The sequence below is a fragment of the Leptidea sinapis genome, chromosome 5 (assembly GCF_905404315.1).
Source record: "Leptidea sinapis chromosome 5, ilLepSina1.1, whole genome shotgun sequence".
NCBI lineage: Eukaryota > Metazoa > Arthropoda > Insecta > Lepidoptera > Pieridae > Leptidea > Leptidea sinapis.
In genome coordinates this window covers 3082596-3103208 of record NC_066269.1, presented here as the reverse complement: position 1 = coordinate 3103208, position 20613 = coordinate 3082596, and the positions used below count along the sequence as shown (strand labels likewise).

Sequence of the window (20613 nt, the reverse complement as noted above, 5' to 3'; positions counted from 1 at the left end):
ATTTAGTGGTCCGAGGTTGAACCTATCGCGCCGACGTATTGCCGACCCTTGCTATAGAGTGTACAAACACTTTGCTAAAACTTTACTTAAGTAAAACTTAGCTGAGTGTGATAGAACGCGTAGTTGACTTATGTCTCACTGAATTTGTTGACTGAATAATTTCAGCTGTTAAAAAATTTAAAAACGAAATCAAAGATTATGCTAAGATTAGATTTAGCTTAGCTTTACTTTAGTTAAGTCTGAGCAAAATCAAAGTACGATCTAGATATCAGCCTTAAACTAATATCTAGAATAAGAAAAATCGAGTGATAAAATATTACATTCAGCCAAATAAATCGAGGTGGACTAGGCATTTGCTCCGTTGTTAGCATAAAAAATAAAGCAGAAAGGTGACTGTTGGTCCCCCCAAGGCTCTCCAAGGCCCGTTGGCTTTTTGTGACCCCCCAAGCGATGGCCATAAAAGCAGAGGCCACAAAGCAAGATGATGGAAGGTGAATTTAAAATTACATTAGGATCTCTTTGGCTAAGAGTGGCGGTGGATAGGCTACAGTGGAAGATGTTGGAGGACGCGTGCGTCCAATACACACCGAATAAAGAGATATCTATTCTTAGATTAAGGACTGGGCTCCGCTGCGCTCCAACTAGATACCGCACTACCTAAGAACAATTTTTTGATAACGGCAACTATAAGATACTTTTGTGTGTGGCATCTTGACACTCAGAAGCATCTTTCAAATTTCGTAACATACGCTTGAAATAAATAAAATATATTATAGTATTGATCCCATTGTCTTTCTTATTTCTTATAGTATTATTATTCTTACAAAGTTTCACTCCGCAACCCGGCATTTTAGTTTCAATTATTACCAAAGTTTAACAGAACATGTGGCATGTCAACATCACACATTGTGCGAGCCTGGCTCGAGTACGCACACTTGGGCGTAGTATTAGTTGGAGCGCAGCGGAGATCAATCCTTAATCTATGCATCTATATTATATTGAAGGCACAAAGACCACGTTGTATTTTCCACCCATAATATATACAGAGCAAACCCCATATATGCTTAAAATCGTTGCGTTTGGGTTTCTGGTGGTCAGGATCAAAAGCTATTCTGGTCAAACATTTCCCATAGAGTTACTATTGCATATACCAGGCATGCATACACTGGTGGAGACACGCGAGGGATGACCAGGTCGTCACTAGTATTATATGATACTGTTAGACCTTAGTTATGACATTGGGTAGAAGTTCGGAACGAAATGGCTTTATTATTATTAGGACTATAAACCAGTTAACCAAAATTACCAGTGGGAGGCCCTTTTGCACAGGATGCCGGCTAGATTATGGGTACCACAACAGCGCCTATTTCTGCCGTGAAGCAGTAATCTGTAAGTATAAATTTGTTTCGGTCTGAAGGGCGCTGTAGCTAGTGAAATTACTGAGCAAATGAAACTTATGTATCAAGGTGATCAGCGCAGTTGTAGTGCCGCTCACTGTTACCATCAGTTGAACGTTTTGCTCGTCTTGTCTCGTCTCTTATTTTCATAAAAAGAACACATGGTCAGATTTGATTCAGGCGGGACATCGATCGGTCCGGTGGGCGCCTCGCACCAATTTATCCGGCGTCGTACCCGTTACGGTCCGGATGGATGGATGGAATTAATAATAATGATTTTGTGCGGTGGACAAAACGTCATACCATCGAATATGGTCTGCTTCCAGACCGCCTCTGATGGTTCGGCTGGGACAAATCCGACCATGTTTTTAGTCTATCAGAAGGGAACCGTAGCTAGTGAAATGGGCTAATAAGACATAAAAATCTTACGTCTCAAATTGAAGAGCACAATGATGGTTTTGGGTTCATCAGGTGAACATATTGTTCGTATCGTCACTTTTCTCATAAAGAAATATTTAATTTCTTCAAACCACTTTTCGTATTTCAATTCCATTGTATATTAATTACTATAGCCAAAAACTGACAAGTTTTTTGTTGTTCGAGACGAAAATCATACATTTGAAAACGATTTCTAATAAAGTTTTGGCAATGTTGTTAGTAACGTAGGTGTATCGAAGGCTTCGAAGGTGCTTAAGGCGGTTGGCATTTGCGACATTACGTCATCGGTGACTCAAGAACACTGATCCGCTTACAAAACAGCTTTTATTTACAAGAATACATATTTTATAATACTACAGTACCTATTCCGGGTTCAACTTTTTTAATTCTTACTTAAAGAAGTCTTTTAAATATTTTTGGCAGCGTATCATTCAAGTGTTCATTTTACATATATTTTGATAACAAATTAAAAAATTGAGAGTATGTATTAGTATTGCCGTAATATCAACAAATAGTATTTCACATTATAAAATGGCGGCAATTTTAATAAAAAAGGGTGTCTTTAACAAAGTTAGTTCTGCTGTTAACGTTATAGTTATACCACTTATTACTGCTCCATGAAATTCAATTACTTGACCTTGCTTTACTTCATGCATTATAACATTTATAACATTTTTTGTAGGACTACTTAGGCATGTTGAAAACTAGGCAATAAATTCGATGTATAATATATTTTAAGCAGGACCAATTTTGAACTCGGAACAAACGCTTTGGTTATTCTTAATTTAAAATTAATGCTGTTACCTAAAACAAGCTTAGAGAAGTAACAAGATTCATTAGTTGCTAAGTTTCCATCTTCCAATAAATGAGATAAAACTGTTTTGGTCCAGAAAAATTAAAGCCTCTGTCGTCTATCGGTACCTAGGTGTCTGTCAAGTAAATTTAACCAATACCTAAAATTAGATCTTGTCTTCTAGTTTTTTATATCTCAACATTGATTATTTACAAAAGAAGTAATTTCAAACGTAATAGAATGAAACATCTTGAACAATATTTTATCAATTAAGCCGAGGTGTTGGCTTAATGATTTTTTAATTGAAATAATGACTTAGCATATTGGTAATCGTATCTCCAACCGTGGTAATAGATAAGTATCGAGTCTCGCATGGTCTTTTATCTATGTTTCCAACATTTAGGTAGATCTGACATATTTATATAATACTGAATAGTTCCCGATATTAAAATTGAAAGCCTGTCTAGACTTTGAGCTGAAGGTATTGAAGTTGAATAGATAAAAATAAGAAAGTATAAGAAATAAATATGAAATAAATCCTTGTTCTGTTAGTATGTAATTTTTCGTAAGATATTTTACAATTGATAGGAGACGTGTGAAAGAGCTATTATGTAATCAATTATATATCCACCCACCTTTTGTGTCAGTGGTCGCGCACAATACTGAGTAAAACTTTAATATTATGATGTCAATTCATTCTAGAAAAAGCGATAATACTTTTTAATCTGCTTAGTGGTATAGGTTTACTTATATTATGGTTAGGTAATCTGTAGTTTGCTATCATATTGTATTAAATTTATAAAAATGGACTTAAGCTTTAGTCCCGACATTCTTGAATATCTCAAAAATATAAATATAATTACCCTGTCTTATTAATAAACCCAGTGTAAAGTTATTATTACTAAGTTTAATATTACTTCTCCCTGTCATGTAATTCTGTAGTGATAAATGTAAGTTAAACAAAAACATACGGCTTAAAACTTGGAATAACTTAACTTCGTGTTTACTTAAAACAAAGACCAAGTGCTTATTAGTTTGCAAAACAATTGCAAAGCGGTCCTTATGACACGATTGTTGCGCCCACTGTAATGTTTCAAAAGTATTTATTTCTCAACGTTTGTATTGTAGCGGTCGGTAGTAAGTCTATAGAATTATAGTATGTTTTATGCATTTAGATTATCTGTGGTTTTATGTAAACGTTGATAGTAGTAGTCGTAGTTTGCTACGTGCAGCTTGTTATATTTTTATTTACGTTTTAGATGTAAAACGGACTGTTTTAATTACGTTTTGGTTAGAACTTAAAACAAAAAAGCATAAATAATTACAATAGGAACTCTGTCAGTCGCACTTCAAGGGAGACGCCAAAAACAGTCTAAATATGACGTCATATTTACTGACATGGCTTGTATGAGCTCACTGATTATTGCAACCATTGGGGGGTTAAAATTTAAAGTAAAAGGAAATAAGCACTTTTAGATGTTTTCGACATATTGAGGTTCGAGTGAAAGAGGTTCTACTGTATTTCTTTTTGAATTTTTTTAATATCTATCAATGCAATCTAGTAAATGCGATGTATTGGCCTAAAGGTCTAGATACCAGGCCATAAACTCCAAAAAAAAAATGCCATGTAAGTAGCATATAAGTTTACTTATCCATATTTCACCTTCTTTAATTATATCAACATCAAAACTTGTTACTAATAAAACAACAATTTATGATAAAGTTACATTTGTGATTCGTGTATAATTACAAAAATATTCAATTCTAGAGTAAATTACAAGATATATTAATACAATTGCTCTTAATAATCACAAAACAAGATTGTTGAATTACACTAATGTCGCATAATATTGTACTAGTTTAGCGAATGAAATGCCCATTGTGGCAGTGAAAGCAGGAAGTTACGTAAACTTATGTGGCTAACATAATTATTGTCTGCTAAGAAAGACGTCTTTGTCTTAGAAATGTGTACGGCTGAAGTATTTAAGACAAAGAACTATAAACATAAAAAATATAACGCTCATGAATGTTAAATCAGTTGGGAGGACAGATACAGTAATTATTAGGAGAAAGAGCCTTTATAGGCTGAAAGTATGTGTCCGCTTTGCAAGACATAATTTGAGTCCCGCTGATATCCATAGCCATCCTGAAAAGTCTCAAGCTTCACGTTTTACTTCCCTGCTGGTCTTAAAGTCTTCGCTTCTGCAATGACCGCTCATCGCCACGTTCAAATTCAAATAATTTTAATCTCGATAGGATTTTAAAATCACTTATTGAGCATCAAAAACTTCCTATTGCCGATCAGGATTCTTGAAAAACCCATTAATTCTTGGGTTTTTGCGCAATAATTGGCTCGTCACCTTGAGACGTTAAGTCTCATTTGCCCAGTTACTTCACTAGCTACGGCGCCCTTCAGACCGAAATAATGCTTGCAAATTACTGTTTCACGGCAGAAAAAACGCGCCGTTATGGTACCCATAATCTAGCCAGCATCCTGTGCAAAGAAGTCTCACACTGGTAAATGCCCTGTTAGTCGCCTATTACGACACCTTTGGTCTGGGACTACACTATTCTTTTTATGGGAAGCACATTGTCCGACTACTCAATACACTTATGTATTGTAAAATACGAGCTACTAGCAACGATGCTACCTAATTCAACGTCTTCAGTTGATGCTTTAGTTTGTGTATCTCAACATTGCTTACTCTTAAATTAGTAAACGTATGGACTATGAATCAATTAAAAACAATTGAAATAATTATTACCTAATCACATAGTTTTAACCATGAGCAACGTACCGTTCAGTAAATTCCAAATGCAACTTATCAAATAATAGATACTAGATATTATATTTGGAAAAAAATAGTAACTTATCTGTGCGTTTATGTTTTTAATAAAAAAAAAATTGTAGCAATACTTTATCCTTGTCGGAAATGTGAATGGCTCTGAAATGAGAGTGTTTTTGTATTCTACCATTGCGAATAGAATATGACTGATGATTTCTGCATTCTATTCCATTCATTCATTAATATAAGTCGATATCGATTTGCAATGTTCATATCGCACGATCGATCATTTTTCATTCGTATCACGCCCCGTACATTATGTTGTGGGAAGGTACATACGTGGGATATTATTTCAGTCTTGGTGACGTGTTTATGGCTTATTGATAATATTTAACATAAAGAACAGTTAAAAAGATAAAATCTTTAATTTAAAATTGTACTTCCAGAAATAATCATTAAGTGAATATCAATAATTATATAAATAATGTTGACATAAAATCACATTTGTTTATAGACTTGCCGCGCGTGAATTGAATTTTGTAGAGTTGAAATTAGAACGCCATGTCAATCACGCTTGTCTAAGCTGTCAAGTGTCAAAATTTCGCCGTAATCTTAACGTCAATGTCAATTCATTTCAGCATAAGTCATGTCTAATGTCTTCATCGGACGTGGACTAGTAAGAAAAAAACACGTCAGTATTATTTTCAACATTTATTAATTAAAACATTAAAGGATTTAATTCCGTGATAAATCATTTTAATTCAGTACTGATTATTAATTACTAAATCTTATAGCGATACGAACCGACACCTAGTTTGTGTGAATAATTGATTTCCGATTCTATTGTGTTCTTCCCCAGGTATATCTATAAAATAAAGTTATTATCCTATTAAAGACAATGCTAAAATTTAAATTAGTTCTAAAGTTTTTATTTTTCAACGTGATACTATTCGCAAATGTGTACTGCTCATCCCAACCTCAAGCATTAAATCCCAGTATACTCACACAATCTAAATCTCTAGGTGAATGTTACTCGTGTAAATTATTCGTTGAATCTTTTAAAAAAGGCCTCGAAAGGACAAGTAGAGGCAAATTCGAAGGTGGTGATGCTGCTTGGGAGGAAGAGAAGCTGAAAAAGTCTTACAAGCGTAGTGAGATTAGACTAGTTGATATCCAGGAAGGTATATGCCGGGAAAATACAAAACATTCAGTGCATTGTCACAATATAGCTGAAAAGGCTGAGGAATTCATTGAAGAATGGTGGGCACAGGACCCTGATGAGTCTGAGGATTTATATGCATACATTTGCATTGATAAATTAAAACTATGTTGCCCTATTCATCACTATGGAAAAGAATGCATACCATGCCCGGGAGATCACAATAACATATGTAATGGCAATGGTAAGTGTAGGGGTGACGGAACAAGAAAAGGCAACGGCACTTGTCTATGTGATCCTGCTTATTATGGCGACACTTGTGATCAATGTGCGACTGGCTACTATCTGTCTTATAAAGATGATAATAAAATGCTGTGCTCACAGTGCCATAAATCATGCATGGGTGGCTGTAGGGGTGGAACAGCTAGAGATTGTGTTACTTGCAAACATGGATATATATTTGAGGATGGAGAGTGCAAAGACGTTAATGAATGCCAAACCGAGAACATCTGTAAAGAAAATGAGTTTTGTGCAAACTCACTTGGATCTTATGCATGTTTTAAATGTGACCGAGCATGTGTCGGTTGCCATGGTGATGGTGCAGATATGTGCATAAAATGTGCCGAAGGCTATGTTAAGGAAGATGAGTTTTGTGTTAATGAAAAGAAGAAAGATAACCAATTTGAAACTTTAACTAAAGCAAGGTAAAATATTATCATATTTCTATTATTTCTCTTTCAGTTAGCTTTGTCCATGTCTTGAAAAACTTATATATAAACAAACTTAATATGAACCTATATATTTTTTCCTTTACCCTAACTTAATCTAAAATTCTTTTAGCACACTATTGATTTAGGATGATACTTCAAATGTTAATGGTATGTGTTTCTATTACTTTAACAGTGGCCATTTGATTAATTTAACTAGATATTACCTATTTCTTTCAAATTGATGTTTTATACAAATGATTTGAGTTTTCTTTAGTGTTAATTCCGCCAATATTTGTCTTTAAACAATTCAACATGTGTTTCGCCTCTACACGAGGCATCCTCAGGATGTGTTGTCTTTGAGTTGTGTGGACTTTGAGTCTTGTGTCAGGTTTTGGCGAGACAACAGATCCTGTGGATGGCTCATGTAGAGGCGAAACATGTGTCGAATTGTTTAAAGACAAATATTGGCAGAATTAACACAAAAGAAAACTGAAATCATTTGTATAATTATGGATTTCCGCAAAGTAATGCCTACTTCAATAAATTGATGTTTTGTAAATTGGCAACCCACTTTTGTAATAAACATTCTCTGTAGAAATAAGACACTGGACAAAATTGTTATATATTTTTGAATTTATCTTTACATGGGCAATGCTAAACTTTCACTAAATGTGTCATATTATTATTTTATATTTTTGTTTTAATTATTTGCTAATACTTTAACAATTTCTTCCAGAAATGAGGAGCTATAGGCTTGCCATAAATGTAGGTATTTGAATTTTATCATGGTGGTGGGTTATTTAAAAATGTGCTTATTGGTATATTTCTAATACTGTGTCATACTTTCATGCATTGTTGTAATTGGTTTAATTATATTTGATAGTATTGTATCTTAGCAAACCAAATTTCAATATTACACTTTACACATCCATCATTTTATATATCAGGTAATACTTGAATATAAGTCATACAAGAATTCAGATGATCAATCAGAAATAGGTCAAATGCTGTAATTCTCAAATCTCCGATTTTGTCTTTGGCACAGACCAAATCTTAGTATCTTCTTCATATATTATTATATTAAGCAATGGATAATATTTTTTTAACTGTAACTATTAGGAATTCATATGTATTTTAGTGCATAAAGTTTACTTTATGTTTGCTTCAGTATGACTGTATATTATGTTCTTAAAAAAATATAAATATGTGATGTGTTATTTTGTTTTATAAAGCAGGGTTTATAGAAACTTAAGGTTAGAATTATTCAAACTAACTAACTAGCAATAATGCTTTGTACATAAAAGTAACCTTAAAAGGCATACATAGGCATTTACTTTTTCAACATTGATTCCTTTGGAATTCTTTTTGATGTCACTTCTAACACTACTAGCACTTCAGAAAGAAGGAGTGCCACTAGAAACTCGACCAGCATTCTTTTTTGCTCTCTTTTTAATAAAATATTGTACTGTCCATATTAAAGATATTAAAAAAAAATCAGTGATGTTATTGAAAATCATAATTTTCTATAAACCCCTTCTTTGTATAAAGTTATGTTTTATAATTTCTAATAACCACAGATGTTTATTTTAGGTTCTGTACATATATAGGAATGTTGATCGCAACAGGCATCTTACTTCCAAAGTCTGCACCATTGGGAGGTTTTATAGGAATGGCGGTAATCACCTACATAGTTGGAGCAGAGTACTATTGTATGATAAATGGGCACACTGGACTAATTAACCTGAAGGAATATGATTTGACGAAGATGTTCAATATTTTATTGTAGTTAGGTGTTCATCGGAGAAAAGTTTGTATATTATTGAGCCTAGTCAAAATAAACACAAATATGTGGCCTTTGGAGTAATTTTAAAGGCCATTTAAAAAAAGTATCAATCAGGTTGTAATTATAATTGTAACAAAATACTTATTTTATTGTATGTAATTGTTTAGATCAGACGTTTTCAACGTTTTGGTATTAACGGCAAACTTTTTGTTCATCAAAGTTTCACAGCACACTATGTAAAAAATAGCCAAGTGCGAGTCAGACTGGTGCGTAGAGGGTTCTGTACAGAATACTCATAATATGTATAATATAACAGACAACAGAGGCTTATGCTTCTGTTGTCTGTCGGGTCTTTTTAACCTTTAAGTATCCAAAAAGAAATATATGGTTAAAAATTAAATTCATTATTTTAATTTGAATGTAATGCGAATGATACTTTCTTTGTTTTTATGATTCCTGATTTAAATGCATCAATCATGGCACACCTGAAAATATACTCCGGCACAACGGTTGAAAACATCTGGGTTAGATAGTGTTTCATATTATTAATAAAATTTACAGTCACATTTATATACATATTCATATAATTATTATAAGTAACACAGTTAATAATTAGGATTTTGATAAAGAATTTGTAATTTTTTAAATGATCCCTTACATCTGGGTTTTAAGATACAAATTTAATTTATACCAAAATGTGTGGATGTTGTATCATCGGGTTTCCTTAGATTCTGCCCACAACATTTTAAGTGCTAAGCTAAACATCAAAATGGCTTAACCTTAGCGCTTTTTGAATCGTCATTGTAAATATTACTTTCAAATTACTGAATCTACCATGTGTTCGGAAAAAGTAGAGCTGGAGAGAAGAACGTACAAGGACACTCAACAGCTACTCTTTTAAATTACAACGAGTATTTTATAACCGCTGTAATGTATTTATGTCCAATATCATGTTCAAAGTTAAAAAGCGTTTTAAATATAAAATATTTCATCTGTGTAAAATTACTATAGTTGTGGTGGTGCCTATGTTTTTATGAGATGTTTAGCTGAGCGGTTAAAGTGTTGGAAGCGTGAGCGCAATCTTATTCGGTCTGAAGGACGCCGTAGCTAGTAAAATTACTGGGCAAATGAGACTTGACATCTTATGTCTCAAGGTGACGAGCGCAGTTGTAGTGCCGATCAGAATTTTTGAGTTTTTCAATAATATTGTGCGGTACTGCATTGTAATGGGCAGGGCGCATCAATACCATTATCAGCTGAACGTCCTGCTCGTCTCGTCTCTTATTTCGTATCTTCTCGGATCTAGAATCTTCCATAAATATGGCTACAAATTAGATTTGTATAGGATTTTGGATTTAAAATATTGTGATTGTTGTTTGTGTGTGTTGATAGGTAACCTATTGTACTTTTTTACACAATGTATAGGAATACTTCTGAATGAAAAAATCTAGACTTGTAGATACATCAAGTACACTCTTAGCAATCGATTTCACAGTAATTGTGCACTATATTTGCATATATGAGATACAATAGTGATTTGCACTAAAGGTATAATTAAAAAAAAATGGCATTTTTTTTTTTGGTATTGTATATTAATATTATTGGCAGTTTTACTATGCTCTTGAATGTGGCCACACAATTATTAAATCTTTTTCAGTTTTTTGGTCTTTATTGCTCAAGTTTTCTGCCTTTTTAAGTCTATTTTAAGTACTAAGTCCTCCATTTTTGTGATATTAGTTTTGAGTGATATTTATTGACGTGTTGAGTTTTGTTGAGATTGTTCGTACATGCTATTATGAAATAAATGAATGAATAGTATGTTGTTTTTTTTTTGTAATTTTTTCAGGTTATAATAATTAATTTAAATGTACAAACATATTTACTACCCGTTTACATAATCTCTGGTCGATTACGTCACATCGTCTCTGTATTATGGTGTGCAAAACAAGCATCACTAGAATATTATTATAACCAATGATATTATATACAATAAAGAGGTAGATATCGCACTCGCGCGCGCTAAATTTTGCAGACAAATTCAGACAATTGTCGTAATTTCATTTAGTCGGCTAATAGCAGCGAGCTAAGCGGAACGTTTTCGTGGCGTGAGAATAATAATCTAAAATGCCAACCTGTGTGTTAAGAAAATGTAAAAACTATGTTTGTAAGATATATAAGAGTGAAGTTATTTCATACCATACGAACTTTATATATACTTATATAAAAGAACGTCAAATTTGTATTTTATCACGATTTTATTTCTTATTTACAAATAAATCTCGAATTATTAACGTGGTGGCTCGAGCAAGATAGAGATTATGATGTCAACTGCAGCGCGACAAGGACAAATAGTATGTGTCATAGATTAATCAACCAGAAGTGAAATCGTAGGCAGAATACATGCGTTCTTATAATAAAGGTGGTATAGAATGAGATTAGTAATAGCAGGCAGGCAGCATCAATTTTATTAGTATTTAATCATGGAATGTATGTAACGTACCAGGAGGTCTACTTGCAAAATCGACAACGACACATTTGGAATGATAAGATAATACTCCGAATATACTGCAACTACCCTGTCTGCTGCGGGATGATAGAGGTATTATATTTTAGGACAATTTAGGAAATGATGTAAAAAAGGCGTTTTTGCAGTGAATGTAATACGAAATTTAATATTTTTTAATAAACAAGTGCGTATAGCTGAACTATCAAACTACAAAAACAAGTTTTAGGGTAGATAGCGGACGTAGACAGTAAGTGCTATCTGCTTGCCTAGGAGTATTTTCAGTAACACTGCCCTTTCGGTATATCCCTTGCTAACTGCAGAAGAATCAATGGATCATTTTCTGTTTCTCCCATTATCTTATTGTAATAAACCCTTAACAAAAATACATTCATAAATAATATAATATACAAGAAATAATATTTGTAAACTTAAAACTTTTTGGGAGCCGTCGTTAGTAAAATTGTAAAAATGGAAACCTTATTGTTAATACATTTCGGTTTTATTTTGATATGTCTCTATGTTTTTTATTATTTTATGTACAAATAATTTATATCATCAATATGGCTATATATTATAATCAATATTTTTTTTTTATGATCAATAACACCTAATTTAAATGTAGTTTTACTACTTTATAACTTTTATTACATGAACTCATTAATGAATCGTATTTTAGACATAAATCACGGTGTACGGTAAAAAATCATATCTGGTGAATGATTCTGTGTTTTTGCTATGCAAATACGAAGCAATTGGCAAATTAGAAGTATCTCTTTTTCACTTGCGATAGTTGCATTTACTATCCTTCTTTGACGTGTAATCGTAATGCAGTGTGCTATTGCAATGTTAAATTATTCATGTGTGCGTTTGTGTATCAATTACAAACACCGAATGTTGTCTAGGTAACCTATCTATACTTTTAAATATCATTGATTATAACGAATAGATAAACAACGATTTATTTTGTCAGTATTATAGATTGTTGTAAAGGTGCTGATTATTATTATTATATTGATAAAAAATTAAAGAATCTGGGTTAAATAAAAAAAAAGGATTGTGTGGTTTCATTAAACCACGGTAAAAGTGAAACTTTTTTTCACATTATAGACATTTAACTAAAAATTTTTGGAATAATATTCCATTAATTGTATAAAAATCGCTTTATCAATCTTAATTTTATACTTGGAAAATTGGAATGATAATGGGAAATAATAAAAGTAGACTATGTCTCCAACTAAATGAGTAATAATCTATACACTAGCTGACCGTGCTGCTGCGAACTATAGGCGCCGCCGGAGCGTCACGCGACATGCAACACACAGACGAAAAACTTTGAGACGATGTAATAAAAGTTTCACTTTAAAAAAGATTTTATTCATTAACTACAAACAACTTTAACAACAGAAACTGCAGAACTATTAACAACAAAAGTCAAAATTATGAAAACCACACAGTGGTAGCATGAAAATATCACGAAATGTAGGTACCTAACGGTACTGAAACTGCAGAATGTACTGACGCAACAGGACGAGCGTGAGGGGGTGAAAGAGGAATGAGAGGGAGGCTTCACGTTCCAGAGATAATGCCGTGTAGGATTAAAGTGATAAATTCCATTTGTAATATCAATGACGTGAATGCATAAAGAACCTACTTAGGTAATTTATCATTTGCTTTGGAATTAAATTCAGCAAAATATAAAGTACATATACAAATGATGTAAGTTTTCTTTAGTGTTAATTCCGCCAATATTTTTTTTCAAAAACAATTCGACACGTGTTTCGCCTCTACACGAGGCATCCTCAGGACGTGTTGTCTCGCCAAAATCTGGCACGAGACTAAAAAAACAAATATTGGCGGAATTAACACTAAAGAAAACTTAAATCTTTGTATTATTATGGATTTCCGCAAAGTAACGCCTAATTCAATAATTTTTTTTATATGTATACATTCCTTTAAAAGCCCCGAACGTTTTGTTTTTCGTCTGGTGTACTACGCAATAAGAGGCGGTGCTGCATAAGTAAAAATTTAAATATAGTTTAGTATGAAACGTGCAGTCATTTGATATAAATTTGAAATAGTAGTAAGTAGTTACAGTATCGCGATTGGCGGCGAAGTATAATCCGGCTAAGTTTGAAAGCGAACAGTTGCTAAAACGTAGTATAATCGTCATCTGTAAATCTATCAATGACACTGACCTGTATAAATACCACTGGACAGCCTGTTCCATACGTTTGACAGCAAATTTTTTGTGCCTATTTGAAGCGCCACTTGCGAGCGTCTAAAGAAATAATTTTGTCGTATTATACAAATGGCTGCGAGTGACGCGTGCAATACTCTGAAATATTTTTGCAGTTTGAATTAATTTCGGTCGTTTTCCGTGTTAAGATTCAGGAATGAACGCACACATTTTTCTTGTAACTAGTTTTCCGATGTTTGTTTAGCTGAGGTTGTCATCACTAGTTTTAGTACCACAGACTCTCGCTAGATGACCAATAGCGCCAAAATGGCGAATATCAAAAGGCACAAAGGCACTTTAACAGCCGCCAGTCCATTGGTATATCGTATAGGTCCGTGATCAATGATTGCTCGTTACAAACAATCGAGTGAATCGCTTTTTTCTTAGAGAGTTGCGCTAGGCTGTCTACAGTGAAGCTGAATGTGCAAGCATTACAGTGGTTCGTTTTTTTTTATTCGAGTGGTGGCAAATACACTTACGTAAGTAGCCCGAATGCGCAAGATCCATATTATGTCGGACTTAGATCGAGATCCACAACCGACTAGAAACTTCCTCTATGTTGGTAGCTTTGGTATGTTTTCAGCTAGTGAAATTAGTTGGCTTATGAGACTTAACACCCTATGACGTCTCAAAGTGACAATCACAGTTGTAGGGCACCTTGTCATTGCCAGTAGGTACATTTATGAAAATTTAATATACGTTCATAAAAATCGTCTCCTTTTTGCTCTTAATAGTGATTATCATTATTATAACACTAGAAATAAGAGATTGCTTGTAACTAATTCTCGTAGGCTTCATAAGATAGCTTTAAGGGTAAATGTGTACACTTTTATAGTAAAGCCCCAGCCACTGTTCGGGCATTATCTATAAATAAATTTAAATGTCTTATTAAAATAGCTCTCTCGTAAATCCTACTACCTACTCCACAGCTGAATATCTAAGTAATCGGACAGCCTGGGACTAGATTATGATTCTTTTATAACAATAGCAATGACAGTACAATATTGTATATTTCATTAAAAAGAGCGCAAAAAAAACGCTGGTAGAGTTTCTTGCACTGCTCCTTCTCGCGGTAGTAGGTAGTATCTAGTATATTAGAAATGACAACAAAAAGAATTCTAAAGGGATCAATTTTGAGAAAATAAATGCCCTTTTCTCAGAGTTTTGGATATTAACAAGATTTCAATCATTGTAATGGGCAGGGCGTGAACGTTGTTCTTGTCTCACTGAAACCAGTCTCCGGTAAATACTCGTGCTGGAACTACGTATAGTTTTTCGATTTATTTATCAAACAGTAAGTAACAACAGTCAATAAGCACTAAAGTATGACCATGACATACTTGTACAATACCGTTTACGGCGAGCACTTAATTTACTAGCGAACGCGATTTGAATCAATGCACCTAAATAGTACCTACCTATTTGCAATGGAATTGACACTATTTATATTTATTTATTTGCTATTAAATAGGGTGCTACAAATTTGGTCTTACAATAACTTTGTGTTGGTCAATTTTTTTTATTACAATATAAATTAATTTATTTCATATTTACACAAGATTATAATTTGATATAATAAAAAAAAATGATTAAAGCATGTTAAGAATAATCTAATTAATGCAATGTCAAGATCACAAAAATCAAAAATTCTTCTATGGAATAAATTGTGTTTTGAAGAAGCCAACTGTGTAAGGATCAACATAATATGTGGAAGCTTGTAATAAGCATTTATTAATCTATTTATTGTGTATAATTTTGTAAAAATGGCTGAAAGTTTCCCAAATAAAATTAAATAAAAAAATATTTTAACCTTGAAAAGGGTAACTTTTTAAATGAATCAGGGATCTTATTGAAACTTCATGCCCATCCAGAAGCAATTTTTCTGAAATAAAGTGCTATGCGGAACGACTCTAGTGACTAACCTATCAGCTTTCCTAAGCATTCTAGTACTTTGGGTCATATATTTTTGCTGTAAGTATAGCACACTGTGATTGTCCTTCACAAATTTTGCCATCTCGTAAATGTAAGTAATAATTTCAGTGACTTGAAAAAGGGCATACATGAAACGTCAGGCTTAATACTACCGATTGATCTGATAACTTTAACAACTTTATTTTCTCACCAACAACCAAAATTACAGTACAGTACTTAAAAATATATGGGATACCAAAGTTTTGGTCGTGGATCGCTGGTGCCTGTGGTAGGTAATAAAATACCTGTATTATTGGTCACCAGGATTCCACTTTTACACAGTGACTAAAAAGCTCTAAAAATCAAAAGGATAGATATAAATGTGTCTGTGTATGCATGAGAGGGAGAGTGTGTCTGTGTGTGTGTGAGTACTATACAGTTATGTACTGTTAAACTATAATTAAATAAAATAATGTTAAAAGGATTAAAAATGGGACTGGGTTAGTCTCCCTGAAAACGTGCTCCTGCAAAGGTCACGAAAGATCGGGTTCCATAAATAAATTATAAGAAAATGTAACTTTAACCGTATTTAAACAATAGAATTACACGCTATTTAATCCTTTAAAAGGTATTTTATTTAAATATGTAACAAGTACATACTATATATAAGAAAACATCTTCTACACGTTATAGGTACTAATGTTACCTCGAACAAAACAATAGTTTTCAACCTTTTGTCTGTGAATTCTAATCTCGTAACCTCCTAAGCTAATTTGAATGTGGTTTTCACTGACGCATCGTGCTAAACTCCCTCTAAACACGAGTGTCTATTCGTAATACTTAAATAAGGGTCTAAGAAACTTTTAAATTATAATGATTCACTATTTCTCTATAAGAGCCCGCAGGACTATTGCAATTAGGATAATATTCATTGCGTGTCTCTTTCCGCTTCAGTCCGTCACTTATCACACACACCTGCCCGACATGACACAGCCCACATTACGTAACGAGTATGCAAATGTGGCTATGAGTGTAACTACATAATATATGCAAATAACTTACACTTATTTGTGGTTTGGTTTCTGTGGATGTCATTCTTGAAATACAAGGTCTAAAAACTCTGCACAGAGGAGGCGATGGGTGTTATTTTTAACCAACTTTAACAAAAGGGAGGTTATTAAGACGTTTGTGTTTTGTTAACTTTATTACCTCAAAACTTGTCGCTTAGGACCCACTTGATATTTATTTTTTATATTTGTAAGGTTTGAATCTATGAGGAATTGAGTGAACTTTTGTTTTTCAACAACAAACCAATTATAAAGAAATATAAGTCCACCACACCACAGAAATCACATTTTGTCAACGGAATTTATAAGGATCTAATGAAAATAATACCATGAAACTGATCTGGCCAAGAAGCCGAAAAGTAAAACCTTGCGTTTTACTTATAACCAACATTAAGAAAGGAGCTGATGTTATTAGGGCGTTAGTGTTCTTTTATGTTTATTAGCTCAAAAACTGTCGTTTAGGACTGACTTGGTATTTTTTTTTTCTTTTAAAAGGTTTGAATCGATAAGGAATTGAGTGGACTCTTGTTTTTCAACAACAACAATCATTTGTTTACAGAAATATACATTCACCACACCACAGAACTAACATATTATCATCCGAGTTTTAAGGGTCCCAATGAAAATGTTTGATAAAAATAATACCATTGAACTGATCTGGCGAAGTAGCTTAAAGGTAGCTATCGGAATGGTTACGGCTTATTTGAATCGTCATGAGATACTCCACCCACTCGTTACTAAAAATTGTAAAATATAAAGGTACTTCTTATTTATATGACTATAAATATACTGACTTTAGCTTACATAAAGAGCATTAAAAAATTGTAATATTCTGTACAGCCTTTTCAAGGTGTTAGTAATAACCACCGGAGGCCAATATATTTCGTATATTAATTTCACCGTAAAATGCGGTTTGAGCTTCAATAACGAGAAAGGATTGAACCCATTGCTTGAGGCAGAGACTGCTGAAAAAAAAAAGATATCATTTTGTTTATAAGGCCATCAGCTCAAACCCAAACTAATTTTCAGTCATAATAAATAACAAGAACATATAAATTATACAACAAAAGGAAATTTTGAGGAATTGTATTTTGTAATAGGCCAATAGCTATGTTGGTAGTAGTTTTCTTTAATGTTATTAAATAATTTAACACCACAGTAGGTATAGATACTTTTATTTCAAATATTTTTTTATACTTACACAATAGATATTTTTATTTTTTACTAAAATCAGCATTTGATCATTCAATAATAATATTTAATACCATGCTCGCATTAAGGTTTTTATGCAATCTGCTTCGGATTCAAATCAGCCATAAATTTGCGAAAAAACACCGCGCGCTGTCAGGTAATTTCGATAAAAACTGGCTGTCGTCATAAAATACTTTTTAATAAACCATGAGAAATTGTGCTCGGAATAAAAAATATGTTATCTGTGGGGCGCGACATGTTGTTTTGCCGCCAACTGAAACCACTCTTATAAATAACGTCATGAGAATAAAAGCAAATCACTTTTTTATTCGTATTTTTGCTTGCTTGCTGAAGATAACGCGTTTTATATAATAAAACCTCTTTTGCCAAATAAAGCTGTATTTTATTTCAATGCACGTATGCCATATCACTCTTTGTATCTTTCCGGGCTTGGAATAACAATATTTAAATTTTGATCAGGTAACGAATCACCGTTCGTAAATGGAGTAGTCTTGAATTAGCAAAATCGATAACCATAGAACTATTTTATATGTTTGATTGTTTTTATATTTTAAATATCTTTTGATATAAACAATTACTTATGTTTTAAAGCGATAACCTTCATTTCTAAGATTAATTACACAAAAAAACTGTGAAAACAAAATTTTATGAACGATGCGGGACTCGAACGGTCGGTTCAGTTGGTAAGAGCGCTCGCACGGAACGCGGGAGATCGCGGGTTCGAGTCCCGCATCGTTCATAAAATTTTGTATTCAGTTTTATTTGTGTAATTTGATATTTATGTAGTAAGAAGACGGTGATCTTGATCTTCTATTGTAGTAAGTAATATATAAAATGAATTGCTGTTCATTAGTCTCGCTAAAACTCGAAAACGGCGGGACCGATTTGGCTAATTTTGGTCTTGAATTTTTTGTGGAAGTTCAGAGAAGGTTTAAAAGGTGAATAAATAGGAAAATGCTGCTAAATTAAATAAAAACAACAAATTTGTTTTTCCGTTGATGTTTCCATACATAATTTCCATGAGAGAATTTATTGACGCACGGTTTGACAGTTCTGCTATGCAACAATTTCATTACGACAGCCTATATATAGCATATTTTACGAAGTAATTTTTGATGTTATGATATATTATTGACAAATTCATATAAAAACATTATTTTATTTATTATATACAGAACAACGTCTGTCGGGTCAGCTAGTATGAAATAAAATCGGCTTCATAACAAAGTTTACACCTATCAGGATTCCGATAAAAAATTGCTGCAATTTTTATAAAAAAAAAATGAGTATAAACTCATAAGGGCTGTTTGTAACGACATGTGAGAGGAAGTACATAATTCAAGGTGCGTCACACTATGAATATCGATGGTATGAGTCATAGCTCATGTATGGTTGTTATGTATTCAAGAATTCTGCGGTCATAGATATGCAAGAGTTTGTGGTGAAGATACCTAGTGTCGTATAGTCATAATTCATGGAATTTATTATGATGGATAGTTGGAATCTTTGATAACTTTACGTCTAGATAGAGTTTCGCTGCTAGACAATCGATGAAAAAAAGCCAGGTTTATTACTTTAGTGTGTGTGACAAGCTACGTCTTACACTCGCGATTTGTGTGTCACTTTGTGTTAGTGTGCATGCATTGCTCAAAATAGAGGTTAACTGTTAGCCATTATTTTTTTTCGACGTTTTCACCGCTCTCACAGTCTATCTAGACGTATAAATGATGTAAGGTTGGAATGTATATTTAAAGGAAATACTACTCTCAGCTAGCTGAGTAATTTGACTCGGCTATGTAACCCTACTGGCGAAAAACGCCTCGAGTTGAGACTTAGAAGACTCGCTTGGTGAAGATGTATTTCGTTTTTTTTTTTTAAATGAAAATAAGGGACGAGACGAGCAGGACGTTCAGCTTTTGGTAATTCGTACGCCCTGCATATTACAGTGCAGTGGTGCTTAGGACTCTTGAAAAACCCAAAAATTCTGAGCGGCATTACAATTTCGCTCGTCGCCTTGAGGCAAAGGATGTTAAGTCTCATTTGCCCAGTAATTTCACTAGCTACGGCGCCCTTCAGACCGAAACACAATAATGTTTACACATTACTACTTCACGACAGAAATAGGCGCCGTTGTGGTACCCAATAATCTGGCCGGCATCCTATGCAGAGGAGCCTCCCACTGGTAACTAAGTCTACGTTACAGTTGATAACCTGCTTTTCTCCAGTAATTGCATATAAGAAAATTGGCTTGAGATGTTTGTTATTTTTAAATTGATATCAGTTTTACAAATATTAATTATACCAAATTTAATTTAATCCCAGAAGTGAGGGGTATCTTTTTTTTTAAATATTGACACACTTTTACACAAATTATTTTGCCCCAGACTAGGCATAGTACTATGAACAATACAACGATATATTTAATACAATATACTTACTTAAACATGCATAAATACATATAAACATGCATAACTCAGAAACAAACATCCATATTCATCATATAAATGATTGCACCTACCGGGATTCGAACCCGGGACCTCTGGCTTACGGCCGTTCCCAATATACTATCAACAGATAGAGATAAATTACTACTTTCTTCTGACAGTAATAAGCTG

General features: G+C 33.3%; 2 protein-coding genes across 6 annotated transcripts in view; both read left to right on the top strand.

Moving 5' to 3' along the window:
- The window catches only part of LOC126964639 (titin), a 124086-nt gene that overhangs the window by 21935 nt on the left and 81538 nt on the right, over window positions 1-20613 (top strand). The gene's annotated exons all lie outside the window — the stretch shown is intronic.
- LOC126964665 (cysteine-rich with EGF-like domain protein 2) lies at window positions 6069-10884 on the top strand. 2 transcript variants are annotated; one of them, XM_050807923.1, is made up of 3 exons: window positions 6069-7277; window positions 8020-8048; window positions 8874-9021. In XM_050807923.1, exons 1-2 carry the CDS (start codon window positions 6313-6315, stop codon window positions 8033-8035), a joined length of 981 nt encoding a protein of 326 aa, XP_050663880.1. In that variant the 5' UTR covers window positions 6069-6312; the 3' UTR covers window positions 8036-8048; window positions 8874-9021. The 2 variants fall into 2 exon arrangements, with proteins under 2 accessions (XP_050663880.1, XP_050663879.1); XM_050807922.1 differs by lacking the exon at window positions 8020-8048 and having other exon boundaries at window positions 8874-10884.